General features: G+C 43.7%; 1 protein-coding gene across 1 annotated transcript; it reads left to right on the top strand.

Moving 5' to 3' along the window:
- Positions 1-250: 250 nt before the first annotated feature.
- Tagln3 (transgelin 3) lies at positions 251-13,716 on the top strand. Its single transcript, XM_027936089.2, has 4 exons — positions 251-494; positions 1,647-1,821; positions 11,727-11,829; positions 13,289-13,716. The coding sequence occupies exons 1-4, from the start codon at positions 315-317 to the stop codon at positions 13,428-13,430; spliced, it is 600 nt and encodes a 199-aa protein (XP_027791890.1). The 5' UTR covers positions 251-314; the 3' UTR covers positions 13,431-13,716.
- Positions 13,717-16,858: the final 3,142 nt, after the last annotated feature.

The raw sequence follows: 16,858 nt of genomic DNA, 5'->3' as shown, positions 1-16,858 counted from the left end.
ATTGTGAGTCTCTGTACATACATCATCTCGTCTCGTTGAGAGGCGGGACTGGGGGGGGGTTCCAGCCCCCCGGACAGGCTGAGGTTTTATTTTAGAGTCACTGGTGCGTGGCTGCGCTTTCCTTTCCCGTTTGTAGGTGAAACCCCATTGGCTTCATTGGCTCCTTCATTTAAACCACGCCCGGCTTTCTGCCCGTTTCGCTGCTGCCTGGCCCGGCCGCCCAGCCGCATCCCAGACCTGTTCGCAGGGAGCCCGGGCGCTGTTGCGGCTGCTATTGTGTGGATGCCGCGCGTGTCCTCTCTTCTCTTCCAGAGATGGCTAACAGGGGCCCCAGTTATGGCTTAAGCAGAGAGGTACAGGAGAAAATCGAGCAGAAGTACGACGCGGACCTGGAGAACAAGCTGGTGGACTGGATCATCCTGCAGTGCGCCGAGGACATAGAGCACCCGCCCCCCGGCAGGACCCATTTTCAGAAATGGTTGATGGACGGGACGGTAAGACCGGCAGCGATCTTGTTGCTGGGGTGGTGGGCAGGAAAACCCTTCCCAGGGCTCTTTCTTTCAATGCGAGGTCGCGGGAGGAGCTGCTGTTGCCAAGTCTTTCTCACGGGAAGGATGGGGATGCCTTTATTTCTTCTGGGTTGGAAAATTCGTGCTCCCTGCACAATTCCCTAGCTGGCTCCGAGGATTTCCCCATCTATCCAAGCTTCACAGCTTCCTTCTGAGTTGTCGGCAATTTTGAGGCCCTCGTGATTTTTCCATTGAGAATAGAGATAAATATTTCCTTGTGATCTCTGCAGCCTTTTTGGTGCATCAGTGCTTCTGGGCCAGTCCTTCCCCCAGGGGAACCTGCTGGTTACACAGTAAAACAAAGGATGGGGGTGGGGGTAGCCTCCTTTCCAACCTCTGGGAACCAGGCTCCCTGGAGGTGCTCAATGGCCATTTGGGGATGGATGGGTTCTCAGGAACCTGAAGGGAGTCCTTCTTTGATAATGTTGTCGTGTGTTTTGGGGATTTGAGGACCACAGGCTCAACTGAATCAAACAAGTCCATCTCTTCTTGCAAGCTGTGATTTACTGTTACATAACTGCTATTCCTCGTATTTGTTGAGTAGCCCAGGACTTGGGTTATAGGTGTCTGGGTAAAGATACCACCCAGTGTTCAAGTTCTTTTATACATCATTAACACATATGGGATGAGTTATTGAAAACTGATTCTGATCTGTCTTTGGTACAGGGAAAATCAGAACCCACCCTTCCCCCCCCGCCCAGAAACCATAAACTCATTTCTTCATTAAAAGTGTGGAATCATGTTCCTCATCACCTTGTGCCATTCCCTATTTGTAAATATTCTTTCCTTTGTCCTGAAAATGGAATAAGGAGGAATAAGAAGGGAATAGGCTGCAGGGCTCTCTATAGTCAGGTGCAGCCCTGGGAATAGGGCGATCTGAGTTTTGGGGGTGTAGTGTGGGAGCCTGACTGCAAAACCCTGAACCCATGCTTTCTTGGGGCCTGTGACTTGCTCTTACCAAACCTGGTGAGCTGTGCCTTGTGCTGTGCATATTGTGGGGGAGGGATTCACTTCTCATTTATGATATTGATTACAAAGGGAAACACTGATTCTGTGTCCCCACCCCACCCCCTTCAGGTCCTGTGCAAGCTGATAAACAGTTTATATCCACCAGGACAAGAGCCCATCCCTAAGATCTCAGAGTCAAAGATGGCTTTTAAGCAGATGGAGCAAATCTCCCAGTTCCTAAAAGCTGCGGAGATCTATGGCGTCAGGACCACTGACATTTTTCAGACGGTGGATCTATGGGAAGGTAAACAGCCCTTCAACCTCTGGGTCTGTTCTCCCCACCTCGCACCCCTCCCCTTTGCCCTATCTCTTTGTGAAAGCCACTCAGGATGTTCTTCCCTGTGCCTGCGGGTGTGTGGGGAGTGCTCTCAGCAGCCCTATTAGCCTCCCTCTTTGTGATGCTCTTTCAAAAGGGGTACTTTCCTCTAGGAATGCACACCCTGAGGACACTGGCAAAGGATCTCAGAGAACTAGTGCCGTAAACAGAATCCTAGTAGAGAGGAAGCAAAAATGGTCACATGGATGCCTTTTATTCCTGTTGCCCTCCCATAGCAAATCATAGCTCCTGGAGGAGAAGGGAGGCAGGGGGCCAGTGTGCTTCTGACTCACCAGCAGCAAGGCTTACAGACAAAGCCATCTGGTGCAATGTTGTCATTCAACCCGAGAAATAAATAGCACTTGAATCTTTTAAACAATTATCTGGGAGCTTGGTGACTATACCTTTCACATAGGTGTTCTGCTGATAGGGAGTGTGACAAAATTTTTTTTTTCTTTCACCTTTGTGAAGTGACCTGGTGAGGAAATCTTACAAAGGCATAAAAATCAAATTGCATTCTTAGAAACATTTAGCATTCCACCTTTATTGGGGGAATGATGTGAATGGAGACACTATCAAGGCCTAGTGTCCCTTTAAAACCTGCATTTCCATCCATGTAGCTGAATCCTTTCTCAACTGAGGACTGCCCGAGGCACTGAGAGATGTGGACTAGTCTAAGCAGGACTGCCAGATTGACACTCACGTGTTCATTGTCACTAGTCATTTCTCACGTGTTCATTGTCACTAGCCATCATCATGGCCTGACCAATAGGATCCCCAGGCTAGTGACCCAAATGGCTTTGCTGACAGTGAAAATGTATAATTTTCCTCTGATCAAAAGGCAAGGCATTTTAAAGGGTATTCAGAGGGTAGTTGGAAGAGATTTCTAGCAGAGGAGCACTCTACCAAACAAGTTATAAACAGTTACCTCCGTAATCCTCAGTTACCTACTTAGGCCATTTCATGTTCCCTGACAGATAAGTAGTTAAAATCCTAAGATGCCAAGAGATTTACTTTGCTTTTTGCCATTAATTTAAAAACTCAGATACCCCAAAATTCGGGCCAGGTTACTGGACTTCATGGACAGTTGCCTCTAAATTCCTGTGTGCCATGGTCCAGCCTTGGTGCCTGCTTTCTAGATCAAACCCATGATGAGTTTCCTGAGTTAATAAAGAGAGCTATGGGTTATTGATGTTCTCCTGTACACTAGGCTTTGGATAAGTGCTTTACTGAATAATGCCAATCACTTCTTCCAACAAAATTATAAGGTAAGTGTTTTTCATTTCCCCATTTCACAGGTGTTGAAGTATGCCCATGGTTATGTGTGTCCGTCCAAGAACTAGTAATTAGAAGAGCTGGGACTCAAACCCAGGCCCTCTGATGCCAAAGAATAGGGCCTTAATTAGTCTGCCAAGGCATTCTTTGGCAAGGAAGCCTAGTTTCCTTCTCTTACACCATGAAGATGCTGTTGAGTCACAATAGTGACTAGCCACTGCTGCTGTTGATGTTGATCATGACAATGACAACAATGAGGAGGATGAGTCAAAGCTGTGTGGGACTGAAGGATGGGGAGTTAGTGTGGATGGAAGGGACCCTCCAAGTGCAGGAAGTATGTAGGAGTAGTAAATTGTGAGGTCTGTAGAAGGCAGGGATCCCAAGGGAGCTTTCCTGTTTTTACATTACTAAGGAGGCTTTACTCCCCTTCCCCCTTTGCCTAAAGACCATGAAGGTGAGCTTTACACGGGGGAGGTTACTCACCGCAAGAGGAATGGGGCGTGGGGAGCAAGGATCCCTAATGAACAGCTTGTTGGAGGTCTACACCACCTGCTCCAGACCCCTGTGTTGGATCCTCCTTAAGGAACAGGAAGACTAAGAGGTGTGACCGTGGTAGCCTGAGATAGGGCTGTAGACATTTGGCCCCAGGATAGGATAATTCTTCTAGAAAAGGAGAAAAAGAAACACTAAGGGTCCTATCACCAGCACAGAAGAAGGATCAGCTTTTAAAGGAAAGAAGGAAAGAGATTCATTCCAAGGATGCTGTCACTGATGGTAGTTAGAAGAACTCTATGTAGACTCTCCAGAAGGCTGGGGAGAGTTGAGAGTGTAGACAACAGGGAGGTAGATGCTTAGGAGTTTCTTAATGACGCCCCCGCCTCTGTGGGGGTCAGAGGTTCAGGGAGATAGGTTATGATTTGGTCAGCACTCTTGATATTTCCCAGTACCTCTGTTTGAAGCTCTGGCCAGAGCTGGTTACTCTATATTTGATCACAGGTGGAAAAGCTGGTTTATTTGAACAGAGAAGCAGGGAGGGTGGGGAATCATGGATCTAGCAAGCAAGGCCAGAGTTCTTGCTCAAGAGTTGGATGCTACTCACGACTTTTGCAATGACTAAGCTGAAATCAAAGGGCTGTTGCAGAACAGAGTTGGCATGTTTTTTGTGTGTCTGCATTCACGTGAAGGTGTACAAGTTGTATACACAGCTATTGGACTAGCTGTTTTGTTCAGTCCCACACTCAACTTACAATTCTACCCTCTGACGGAGGCTTTAATTCCATCCTCACATGTCAGTTTACTGTTCCCAATTCCCTGCACCATGGCTGTGGTAGCCATGGCGTGGTGGTTATGGCTGCTGTGGCCCCAGCCCTCTTTTCCTGGGCATTTCTCTTCCTCCTCTGCAGGCATTTTATACTCAACTGCTCTCAATCCCCCATTTTCCTGGCTTGACCTTTTCTTCCTACGCAAAGATCTGCTTGCCCAGAGATGCCTGGTGACTTTCCAGGCTGCCTCTCTTGCAAACCAGTAAAACTGCAGAAGTCCAATATTGCCAAATGCTTTCTTGTTTAGACTTCAATTATTTATAGAAGCAGGGGCCCCAGATACATCTATCATCCTTAAGCCCTTTTGAGGTGAAATATTTGGAATTGACTTGGGAACAATCAGAATACAAGATTCTTCCAAAAGGAACCCGAGGCTCTGTGGTCCAGGAAAACACCTGGTCACAGGGGCATTGTAGACAAAAGCTACTAAAGTCCCCTCTAAAGGAAACTGGGGTGACCAACTCCTTCTGGTGATAGAGAAGAAGGGAGGACAGTTTTGAAGAATGGAAGGAGGCTGGGGGTGTTTTTCTCTAGGATTAAAGAAGATAAGTATCCTGGCAGATTATTTTCCAATTTGCTGTGGATGCTGGGTGAGATGGGGTGGAGTCAGCTGAGCTGTCTATGACACAGAGGAGAGTGTGCTGTAGGTAAGACTGTACCATCTTTTCTGAGAACAGAAAGGAGAAAAGAGAAAAAGAGGAGCAAGAAAGGGAGGGGTGTGTGTGTGTGTGTGTGTGTGTGTTAGAGAACACATGAGAGTGAGTATGCTAATACAGGATCTGATTAGAAAGACTGCAGTTAAAGCTTACCCTGGAAGGTAGAAGAGAGTACAGACCCCGAGTCAGAAATTAGACTTCCTGGTTCAAATCTGTGCCTCACTGCTTTTTAATTAACCTCTATGCCTCAGTTTTCTCAAGTGTAAAATGGGGCTAATAGTACCTACTTCTCAGGGTTGATATGGAGAATAAATGAGGGATACATTAGAAATGTTTAGAATATTGTCTGGAAAAAGTAGGGTATATGAAGTGTTGGCAGCATAGAATTATTCATGTCATTGTCCTGTCCTTTCTAAGACTAATAGCAAGTAAGAGATGAAGGAATGAAGCTGGAAAGGCGCTCTTCTTAGACTAAATTAATGGCCACACACAGGAGCTGATAGGGTGGCCTGTTTGACCTTTGCCCTCTCTCCCATCTGCGGATCCTTCTTAGGTCATCCTCTAAACAGGAGGGTGAATGCTCCACAAGTCATTTGATTGACTTGTCTCTCAGAGGTCGTTGCTTTTTTGGTATCTTTCCCCAGGACTTGGAGCTTGGCCAATTTCAGACCCAGAAATGGAACAGCATGAGTTTGGGAGTAAGAAGGGATAGAAACCCTTCTTCTGCTGAATACCAGCAGCATGACCTTGTTGAGGTTGCTTGGCCTCTGCTCTCTTCTGTGTAAACAAGTCTAGTGTCTCCCACGTAGATTTATTATAAGGATCAAGTGTAAAAAGCTTAGCACTGTGCCTGGCTCCTAGACACCTAATAAACATTGGCTTCTCTTCCCCTACCATTAGCCCATCTGTAACTGACCTTTCTTGTTTATTTGTATAACCACTTGGCAGGTGTTAAACATAAGGAATTCTCGAATGTCAGAGCAGGCAAGGCTTAAAGATCAACCAATCCAATTATTCTTCTCAGTGAACTCACTGATGAGGACCCTGGCTTACGTGGTTTTGTCATTCCTGCTCCCTTCCGTTGATGACTCAGAGTTGAGGGTTGTGGTTTACACTGGAAGTGGAGAGCCTGGAAGGTTCAAATATATTCTTCGGCGAGGTGTCACTATATGTGCCATTCCTCAACAGCAAGAGCAGAAGAGACATTCCACCCAGTGTGAGATATTTTGGGATGCTGCGAGGTACTTAAGGCATCACAAATGCCTGCTACTTGACGCTTCCTTTTCTATCAGCATAGCTTTCATTGCTTTTGTTCTAAGTGGCTGCTGACAATCGTATTTAATTTTTCTCAGCCTCTGGCCTGCATCAGAATCACTTGGTAATCTTGGGAAAATACAGATTGGTAGGTCACAATTCCAGTTTCTGAGGTATTGACTGTGGGGTGAGGTCCAAGAACTTGCATTTCTTACCAATTTGCAGGTGATGCACCTTCTGCTGGCCTGGGAACCCCACTTTGAGAACCACTATCCTACCCTATTTCACCATCCTGGGGAGGAAAGCAACAGAAATTTATAAAACCTACAGAACAAATCCAACCTACCCTTGGCATTTTTCCTTTGACAACAGCAGTATTTTCTCTACCTTGAGTGTAAAACCGAGAGCTATGCCTAAGTTATTATTATTCAGGGAAATAAGAAATTATTTTTATTCCACTTATTGCTTTCTCTGTAAGTGCAAGAAATATTATTTTAGGAATCCAGTTTCCAAGAGGCAAAAGGCTGGGTTGAGATTGATATAAAATAGAAGTAACTCTGAAAAATACAAATTTGACTTAAGACTGGTTTTCAGTGTTAAAAGTAGAAATAGAAAGTAGAGCATGGCCCACCCAACTTTCCTACCCAAGTGATTTCTCTATTGCCTTTTTTCTCTCTTAATCCTTCTCATTTTTTCTTTCCAAAGATATGCATAAGATACCTTATAAGTAAAAAAAATTCAGAGAACAAAATTCTTGTTAAACTATCTGTGTGGTAATGTCTCTCAAACTTTACCAGCATTAAGAATCCTTGGGTTGGATCATTATGATGCAGAACCTCTGGCCCCACTCTCCAGAGATTATAATTTAATAGTCTGGGGTACATGACTGTATTTGGAGTAACATTACTTTGTGATAAAATGTGAAGTGAGGAATTCTCCATTGTCAAATAAGTGTCCGTTGCTACCTGACACTCTATTTTAGATTTTCCAGGTGAGAGAGAGAGCTACCATCCACCCTACCAACCTTTTTAAGTTTTTTAAAGGTTATTTCTTTCATTAAGGTTTAAGTTCACAACAAAATTAAGAGACTCGTATTTCCCATATGCCCACTGCCCGTCAAATGCCTAGCCTCTCATTATCAGTGTTCCCTATCAGAGTGGTAATTAATTGATAAACCTATATTGACACTACATTATCACACAAAGCCCACAGTTTACACTAGGGTTCACCCTTGCTGTTGTGCATTCTGTGGGTTTGGATAAATGTGTATCCACCACTGTAGTCTTATACAGCATATTTTCACTGTTTTAAAAATCCTTTGTGGTACATATTTTATCCATCCCCAACCCCAACCCTGGCAATCACTGATATTTTTATATTCTCCCTAGTTTTGCCTTGTCCGGAGTGTCATGTAGTTGGAATGATACAGTGCATAGCCCTTTCCAATTCTCCCAGCATTTTAAAAAAATTTCAAGTCTAATGTTAACTTCCTCCTATGACAGAGGTCTGGAAATAAACACAGAGACTGATCAAAATCCCAAGATGTCAGTGTTAATATGGCCTCTCCTCTTCCCTATGTCACTTTTCTTCTTATGGTTAGTGGTCTATTCTTAGATCACCATCAAGACTCAATCTCATTTCTGCTGCATCTAGAAAATTCTCAACCTCTGGTTTGTCCTTTTTTAGACTATTTTTCTCCTTTATTTTCTTGGAAGAATGGCCTTGAATAGTGGTGTTCAAGCTGACTTGAGGAACCACAAGCATCCAGCAAAACATCCAGGGACACTCTCAGGGAGCAACATGATACTAAGTTGCCAGAGCTCTGGGATGGCTCCCAACTTGGGTCAAAGCCCTTCTAATGATAGGTTTTGCTTTTTGACTTTGTGAAAGAAGTCATTGCTTAGCAAATATTATTTAGTATTCATGACATGCCGGACATTGTGATATTTAATGAAATTGGAAACTAAAGTATTAGAGCAATGCTTGCCTGTCCATTTGGCTGTCTCAGAATCATCTCAAAAGATTGCCCCAGAACCTGAATATTTAAGATGCTTAGGTAATTCTGATGCTTTGTTAAGTCACCAGGTTAAAAAAAAAGATAAAGAAAGAACAGATTTTTTTTCCAGCTTGCCTGATGATTTAAATCACCTGAGGAGTTTATTAAAAATGTAGACTCCCACTACTGGCCAAATTAGTCTCTCAAGAGAATAACCTCAAAATTCATATTTTTAAAAAGATGACCCCCACCCATATCCCAAGAAGCCAAGAAGCTTGGGAATCTACTCTGAATCAACTGTGTATGGCCATTTTTTATACTTGCGTGGTTTTGAAGGCTTCACAACAAGGCAGATGTTATACTTTGATACAAGCAGTTTAGCTTTTGTTGTTTTATTCCCAGCACTGTTCACAGGTCTTCTTAAACGTCATTGATTCTTCATACATTTCAGTTTTTGTTACCTGGTTACAGAAATCGGCCTCCACAAGTGGCCCCAACTCCTTCTTCATGCCCCTCTCATCTAACAGTACATGCCGCAGTCTGGACTGTGTACTTGACAGGACTTCTGAACTGGCAAGAGAGGTCAGGCTGCAAAAAGGCCCTCTTACTGTCTCATCAGCCCAGGAGTGGTGAAAGTCTCCACAAGGAGCCTCTAGTAGAAAGTATGCTATCCTGACGAGACAATAAGCTAGACATGAACTGGTCACAGATGGCAGATTTCTAGTCATAATATTAGTTAAAATCTTGACAATAATTCACTTGGTCAGCACACTGATTCTAACAGCTTTTCTTTGCTTTAATGTTATTTGGGTAAACATACAAAAAAAGTTATTCCAGATGAAAGCATTCCAAAACTTATGGCTATTTGGGGTTGATGCATTTGATCCTGTGAAGCCCAAAACCTGTGTCCTGGTTTTATCTCCCTTGCATTCCCTGTGGCCTGGCACTGAAGCAGACACTGTGACCCCTCCCATCATCCCTGATCACTGGCTCCTGCTAAGGAACATGCTTCCCCATCTAGCATGCAAGGGGGCCCTTCAAGAGAGGGCATATGGTCAAGTGGACTTTGCATTCAGGCTGATCCAAGCTACAGCTTGGCTCCAATTGACCTGTCAGGTGACTCTAGGCATACTAATTAACCTCTATGAGTCAGTTTTCCCATCTGTAGATGGGGAGAAATAATCCCAACTCCATGGGGTTAATTATGATCAGAATAAAGCATCTACCCTATAACTGATATTAAATCTCCTGCCTTGGGACGTTTCTTAAGGGCATATCTTTCTGATTTGTTCTTGTGTAATAATGTTTCCCCCTCCTGGTTTCAGAAACCTGTACATTACAGCCTCCATCAGGTAATCACTTCCTTTTTAACTCTACTGGAATGAGGGTGGGGGTGGTATAATTCTAGGTTCCTGGTCATCTCTCCTTAGCCTGGAACAGCTTTTCCTGTCCCTTCTGGGTTCATGTTTTGCATACATTAATTAGCTCGCCCCTGGTGAAGGAGACTCCTGTGGCTGAACGAAGCTTGCATTTCCCTCATTGCTGCTGGGTGGCAGCTAAGGCTGAGTTGCTCAGGCTTCACATTTCCTCAGACTGGACATTTCAGGACAGGTCTTTCCAACTATCAGAAACAGACTTCTTGTATGCTCTTTGAACAGAGTGGAGAAGATTGGTATAACCTAACCTGAGCCTTCCTAGGCTCTGTCATTCTCTTTTAGAATGCTGTGCTTAAGACCAAACCTACTCCATATCGTTTCCCAGAATGAGTCTTTAAAACGTCATTACTACAGTTCTATTAAAGAAAAAAAAAAGCATTCTTTCATACAGTGACAATTACAGAAATGCTTTTCATCTGTGGAAGAAAATGAACAACCATCTCTGCATTTCCTCTCTCTTAATTCCTTGTATTCTTTCTGCCCTTCCCCTTCCATCTGCCGCCCAGATACTCCATTCACCACCCCAGCTGTTCCTTGAATCTGGGGATTCTCCACTGACAGCATTTCATCCTGTATCCATCAGCCAGTCCCACAGGCCTCTCCAGGATCCAGACAATCACCCTGTGGTTAATGCGGGAGGTGGGGGTGGAGGAAGAGAGGCCAGAGAAGGAGGATTTGCTCTCTCTTTGTGTGAATGCACATCCTGGACTGAACTTCCGGTGAGAGCCTTAATTGTTTATTTTATTACAGTTCATACTCCATTCTCACTTTCCATCTGCCTTTGCCCTGTAATTCTGTATTCCCCAGTGACTGAGCTGCAGCAGCCGGGCCAGAGACCACAGATGGCTCACTCTGTCCAAAGAAGGACTTTTCATATTTGCCCTTAACTTTCCCAGCTCCCTGCCAGGCTGAAAGCTCCTTTCCTTTTTAACCAAGTGCCTTTCAAGCTCTTGTATTCCACACTGGTGTCTTGCACAGACCTTTGATCTGCTTTCTAAATAGCAGGTGACCTGCACAGCAGCATCTCTCTCAGCCCAGGGCATGTCACCTGGAAAGGAGGAAAGGAAAAAGGATGGGAGGAGCAGGCTGACTTGCAGGGCCCAACTGCCTCCTCCACAGGCTCCTCTGGTGGCCGCGCTGCCCTTCCCATGCAGGCCACACCTCCCGTGTCTCTTTGCTCTCCTCTCTCACACAAGTGAGTGATTTATTGTCTCCATTTTCTTCCTTTCACCCATCACAAAATAGAGGGCCTTTCATTTGTGTCACATGGAGTGCTTTCTGTGTGGATTTGCTGTTCTCCATTTGCCAGACCTCTGGCCCACTGAGCCAAGTGAATGCTCAATTTGATGAACATGGATGCTTTTAGATGCTTTTAACCCAGATAAAGCGCAAGAGAGGAGTCCAGTTGGTGCCTGGTGCAGAATCATTCCATCCAATCCCTTGCTCTGTGGTTTTCTTTTCTCTTTCTAACCTGAGGAAAGTGCTCTTCTGCAGACCAGGTTGCCAGCCCCTCCAGAGGACTTTCCTTCCCGCGGCTTGTAGAACCCACCAAGGCAAGGTCCTCTGCTTAGGACAGGGACCTTTCTAGATGTGAGCTGCAGGTGTTCAGAGTGTTTATTCCTATAGCCAGTACGAGTGGATTGGAAAGGTAACTGATATGAGTGGAGAATAATTAATCAGGCTTGTTTTTGTTCCTTTCTGAGTAATTTGGGACTGGTCACCTTAGGATCACTTTGGTAAGTGTACTTCCAAGTGTACTTCCAAGTACTTCCCCCTTGAATGTGGTCATCCACAGCCCCCTATCAGAATTTCTGTCCTGGGTGTGCAGCTACATCCTTCCAGAATTCCTTGGCCCTGACACACACTTGGCTTTAATCTCTTCATTGGCTTCCAGGGAAGGACATGGCAGCTGTGCAGAGGACCCTGATGGCTCTAGGCAGTGTTGCAGTCACCAAGGATGATGGCTGCTACCGGGGAGAGCCATCCTGGTTCCACAGGTAAAAGTTCCTTCTCTGCCTCCTGCAGCAGACAGTTAAAGAGAGGATCAGAAGCCTAGGAGCTCCCCAGGGCCATTTGTATACAGAGCCCCCAGGAGTAAGCGCTCCTGGCCCACAACTGAGTCCCCCCAGCATTCTACCCAGGGCAGAGAGAGTAGGGCCTTTCTTATTAGATACCTGGATCCTCCTGTTCGGCCAGGTGCCTCTCCTGAGGATCAGTGGGAATGGATGGTCGTTTTTAGAAGCAGTTTGATGTCTGTACTTGGTTTATTAAGACCTGAGCAGCCCTGAGTATTCCACCCCCAACTCACTCACTCACCTACTTCCTCCCTCCCTTCCTTCTTTCCTCCCTCTTTTTATTTTTCTTTGTGTACTTAATGAAGATTAAATATATCCTGTTTGCCAAATACTGTCCTGGTTAATATCTGCTATTCCAATGCATTAATAATAACACCCTCTTCCCAAAATTTTCCCAGTCTGGATGATAAATCATATGGACATCTCAGGTTACTAAAAGGATTTTTGGGGGGATTTTTCTTTTGGAGGTAGGGTAAGGACAGGGAAGGTGGGAAGTTAAATTGCATAGCTTTATTCATAGCAAATAATTGGTAAATAATTTCCCTGATGCCCTTTTCTTGTCATTGAGAGTTATAAAAATGTACCAGCTTATGTCACTTTTTAAAGTCACTTTTTAACGTATTTTTAAAGATGAATTGACTGTTTGTTTATTTATTTTTTAATTTTTGGTGGTGCTGGGGATTGAACCCGGGGCCTTAGTGCATGGGAAGCAAGTGCTCCACTGACTGAGCTATATCCCCAACCCCCTAGCTTGTGTCATTTTAAATGACCTTGGTTTGAAAAATCTCCTCAATATTGATCCATTGAATATTGATCCAACATTATTAGTATGTGGCTGCAAATCCAAAACTATTTGCTACCTGGCTCTTTAGCAAAGTCTTCAGACCTCTGACCTAGAGTAAGACATTTGCCCTTGTTAACTCCTAGGTCCCTCAGCTTTAAAATGGAACATGAATCCTTGGTCCTGTGCAGGAAGGGTGGAAGGGGGTTAATGGCATGGTTTGTAAGAAGCATTGACTTTGTTTCAGAAGAGCGGAGATAACTGTGAGAAGATGCAGAATGAGATGGCTGAAAATGGTGGAGAAGAAATAAATGAGAGTGGGGAGAAGGGGAAAAAAAAGAAGGAAAGATGAAAGTCAGTTCCCCAGGGAGGCAGCCACAGATTCTCCTTTTCTCTTTGCTGGAAATTCTGAGAAACATCTGGGCTTCTAAGGATAGGGGCCCAAGCCTCAGGGAAGGGCAAGGATTGGGGTAGGTCCTGGCTCAGGGTGGGCCTGCTGGTCTATTGGATGATCTTGGATAGAGCCCATCTAACTGTACATCTTGACAAGGCTTTGAAATCTGTCACATGACATTATTCCATCTCACTCTCCCCATCCAGGAAAGCTCAGCAGAATCGAAGAGGATTTTCAGAGGAGCAGCTTCGCCAGGGGCAGAACGTAATTGGCCTGCAGATGGGTAGCAACAAGGGAGCCTCCCAGGCAGGCATGACTGGGTATGGGATGCCCAGGCAGATCATGTAAGGTGCCGCATCCTGCCCCCCGTAGAGAGGACCAATGTTCCACCCCACAGTCTCTATGAAAAAGAAATAGGTAGTCAGTCACCTTCTGACCTTCTCCTCTTTCTCAAAGCCTCCTCTCCCTGGTTTCTGCAAGTGCTGCATTTCTGCTGAGAATCCACGTTGCCTACTGCTGCCACCTTCTGTTCTTTTAGAACTATGCAAGGACTTCGCTTCCTTCCTCTTACTGAGCTCTTTCTGTGCCCTGAAGTCCCCCATTTGATTATTTATTTATTTATTTCCCAAAAATCTCCCTGGTCAACTTATAGAACACACCTAATAAACAAATTAGTCTTGTGTCTTAACGTGTTCGGTTCACTCTGTGTCTTTGGGACTTTGCAGACTGGGTTGATTTCTCTTAAATTCAAGAGACCCATAGGATGGAATTAAGCTTTAGCTGTAGAAATATGGTTAGCTATGAAGAAGTTCTCCAGTATAATGTTTATATTGGCAATTGCAGCAGAAAATTTAGAAATAGTTTTGCCCACCACAGAGCTTAAAGCTGTGAGTTCAAGAACAAGGTCTTTGGCCCCCACATATTTTTTGAGTACCTGCTCCGTGCTTATTATGCTAGACCTTGTAGAGGATGCAGGAATGAACATGGCAAAGCCCCAGTTCTTAAGGAACTCTTATACAGGTGCCAGGAAACCCCTGCTGGGTGGCTGATGGACAGATGTATGGATGATTTTTACTGAATGATGAGTGGATAAATGGTGAAATGGATGAGCAGTTTTCACTTCATTAATATTCCTGCTACAGGTAATATCTTGGGTCTGAGCTGACATTTATAGTTTTTTCATCATCTAAGAGTTGTGGGCTACGTAGTTTGCTCTCCTAAAGTCATCTATAGGGTCTAAACCCCTAACACTCTTGAATATTGCCTAATATTGAGATCTGCTTATGATGGGAAAGTTTTCAAGATTTTTTTTTTGTTCATTAATAGGAAAATTAAGAGGGCAAATAAGCTGGGGACTTTTGATTTATATTATCCTTTCCTACAAAATAAACTTATTAGAAACTAATGCAATAATTTATAATTTTATTCATATAATGAGTCATGAGTTAGCATATAAATAAGACTAGAGACATTGTTACTCTTTAAATGTTTGGGCAGTAGTTTTTCAGACTGTTCTTCACAGTCCTAAGTTTCCTTAGGCTTCCATGAGATGCCTCTTAATGTACCCTCGAGGAGTCCCTGAGACCCTTTGATAGCTGCTGGTGAGTGGTCCAACACATCACCCCAACATGGTTGCCAAATTCTTTCCTCAAACCTTACCTTGGTGTTGCCAAAAAGTAAGAAAATGAGGTTGATGGATACCAAAATGAAATAACACTGGGAGGACATTCCTAGAGAGAGAGAAGGTGCTAAGGTTTGGGATGAGGGTAGGAGGTCTGGGAGAGCCACCATTAAGGAGGAGACAGGTTTTAGGGGGGCATTCCAGCTATCCTTTGTCCTATCTTCCACACTGCCCTGGCTCCACCATTGGTATACCAGAGACACTGAGAGTCAGGGAAACAGCCAAATCAGCTCAGACCCAGTAGGAAGCAGCCTGCCAAATCCAGGGCAGAGCTGGAGCCCAGCTGGAGTGAGGAGCAGGTAATAGAACATTAGTAGACTTGCCAGCACTTGGACACTTTCTCCTCCCAACATGATCCCACCTGCCACTCCAGTTCCCACCCCTTCATTCCTATTTGAAAACTGCATCCTAGAGATGGGCTTTGGACAAATTTGAAGCCCCAGGGCAAAGGCTTACTACTGTGATTGGTGGACAGGCGATAAACAGAGAATAAAGAGCCCAGTTTGTAATTTCAAAGAATCCCTGCCTCAATATTTTTTCAGCTCTCTCAGATCACCATAATTGATCTGAACTTGGGCCTGAGATTCTTCTCCTTTCTCTTCACTTTGCGCTTGAAGATGACCTCAGGGAAATACGGGTTCACGGGTAGCAACTGAAGACCCTTGAAGAGTGAAAGCACTGTCATGATCAGATGAAAGAATCACTTAGAGTCAACCTAATAAACCTAATAACATTCAAATAATGATAAGGGAAAATATTAGAAACATGAAACAATCCATTACAAAGAAAAAGTCAACCAGAGATGAGGAACTTCAACAAAAATAAAACGAATAGTTAGGATTGGTAGCAGAAAGATGCAAAGAATAAGTTAGTAAATTGAAGTACCCAAACAAAACATGTTATAAAAGATAATAGGCACAGGGATAGGGGTGTAGCCAAGTGATATAGTGCTTGCCTATCATGCATGAGGTTGGGTTTGATCCCCAGCAGCCAAAAATATTAATAATGATGATAACAGGCACAAAGAGTAAACAAAAAAGAAATATTAGAAATAGGAGTTAATAATTCATATAATTAGGATCTAGGAAGGAGAGGAAAAATTTAAAGAAATAATTTTGAGACTTTCCTAGAATAAAAAAGAGAGAGGCAAGAACAGTTTTTAAAAACTATATATAGATACGATTTTTATCTTTATTATATACACACACACACACAAAAAAAATGGACTATATTACTCAGCCATAAAAGAGAATGACTTTTGCCAGCAAATGGATGGATCTGGAGACCCTCATGCTGAGGGAAATAGCCAATCCCAAAAAAACAAAGTTTAGATGTTCTTTCTGATATGCAGATGCTAACACACAACAAGGTGGGGAGAAGGGAAGAATAGAAGTTCAGCGGATTAGACAAAGGGGAATGAAGGGAAAGGAGGGAGGATGGGAATAGAAAAGACAGTGGAATGAATCTGATATAACTTTCCTGTGTTCATATATGAGTATACGACCAATGAAACTCCACATCATGTACAACCACAATGGGATCCTAATTAGAATAGGTTATATGCCATGTAAGTAAAGTATCTCAAAATATACCCTACGGCCATGTATATCAAAAAAAGAACAAATATTTAAAAAACAAAAGTGAATAGAAAACTCCCAAAGCTTTTAAAAAGTAAAGCCTACCACATATAAGATAAAAGAATCAGATTGACTTTGGAATTCTCAACAGTAACCCTGGGCTTGTGGAGTAATATTTTCAAGGTGTTAAAGGTGAAAAAAAAAAAAAAAAACACAGGATTTTCTGTTTAATTAATTCTTTTTTTTTTTTTTAAATTTTCCTATTTTTTATTTTTTTATTGTGGGTTGTTCAAAACATTACAAATTTCTTGACATATCATATTCCACACTTTGATTCAAGTGGGTTATGAACTCCCACCTTCACCTCATACACAGATTGCAGAATCACATCAGTTACACATCCATTGATTTACAAATTGCCATACTAGTGTCTGTTGTGCTCCACTGCCTTTCCCATCCTCCACCCTCCCCCCTCCCCACCTCTCCCCTCCCCTCCCCTCCTCTCTCTCTACCCCCTC

This window comes from Marmota flaviventris, chromosome 8 (genome assembly GCF_047511675.1).
Source record: "Marmota flaviventris isolate mMarFla1 chromosome 8, mMarFla1.hap1, whole genome shotgun sequence".
NCBI lineage: Eukaryota > Metazoa > Chordata > Mammalia > Rodentia > Sciuridae > Marmota > Marmota flaviventris.
Note: the sequence above shows the minus strand (reverse complement) of the source record. Positions and strands in the feature narration are given on the sequence as shown.

Excerpts from the sequence above, each read along its gene's own strand:
- Tagln3 (XM_027936089.2), top strand. The coding sequence starts at position 315 with ATGGCTAACAGGGGCCCCAGTTATGGCTTAAGCAGAGAGGTACAGGAG. Across the intron at positions 495-1,646 it reads AATGGTTGATGGACGGGACG|GTCCTGTGCAAGCTGATAAA; the intron begins GTAAGACCGGCA and ends CACCCCCTTCAG. Across the intron at positions 11,830-13,288 it reads GAGCCATCCTGGTTCCACAG|GAAAGCTCAGCAGAATCGAA; the intron begins GTAAAAGTTCCT and ends CTCCCCATCCAG.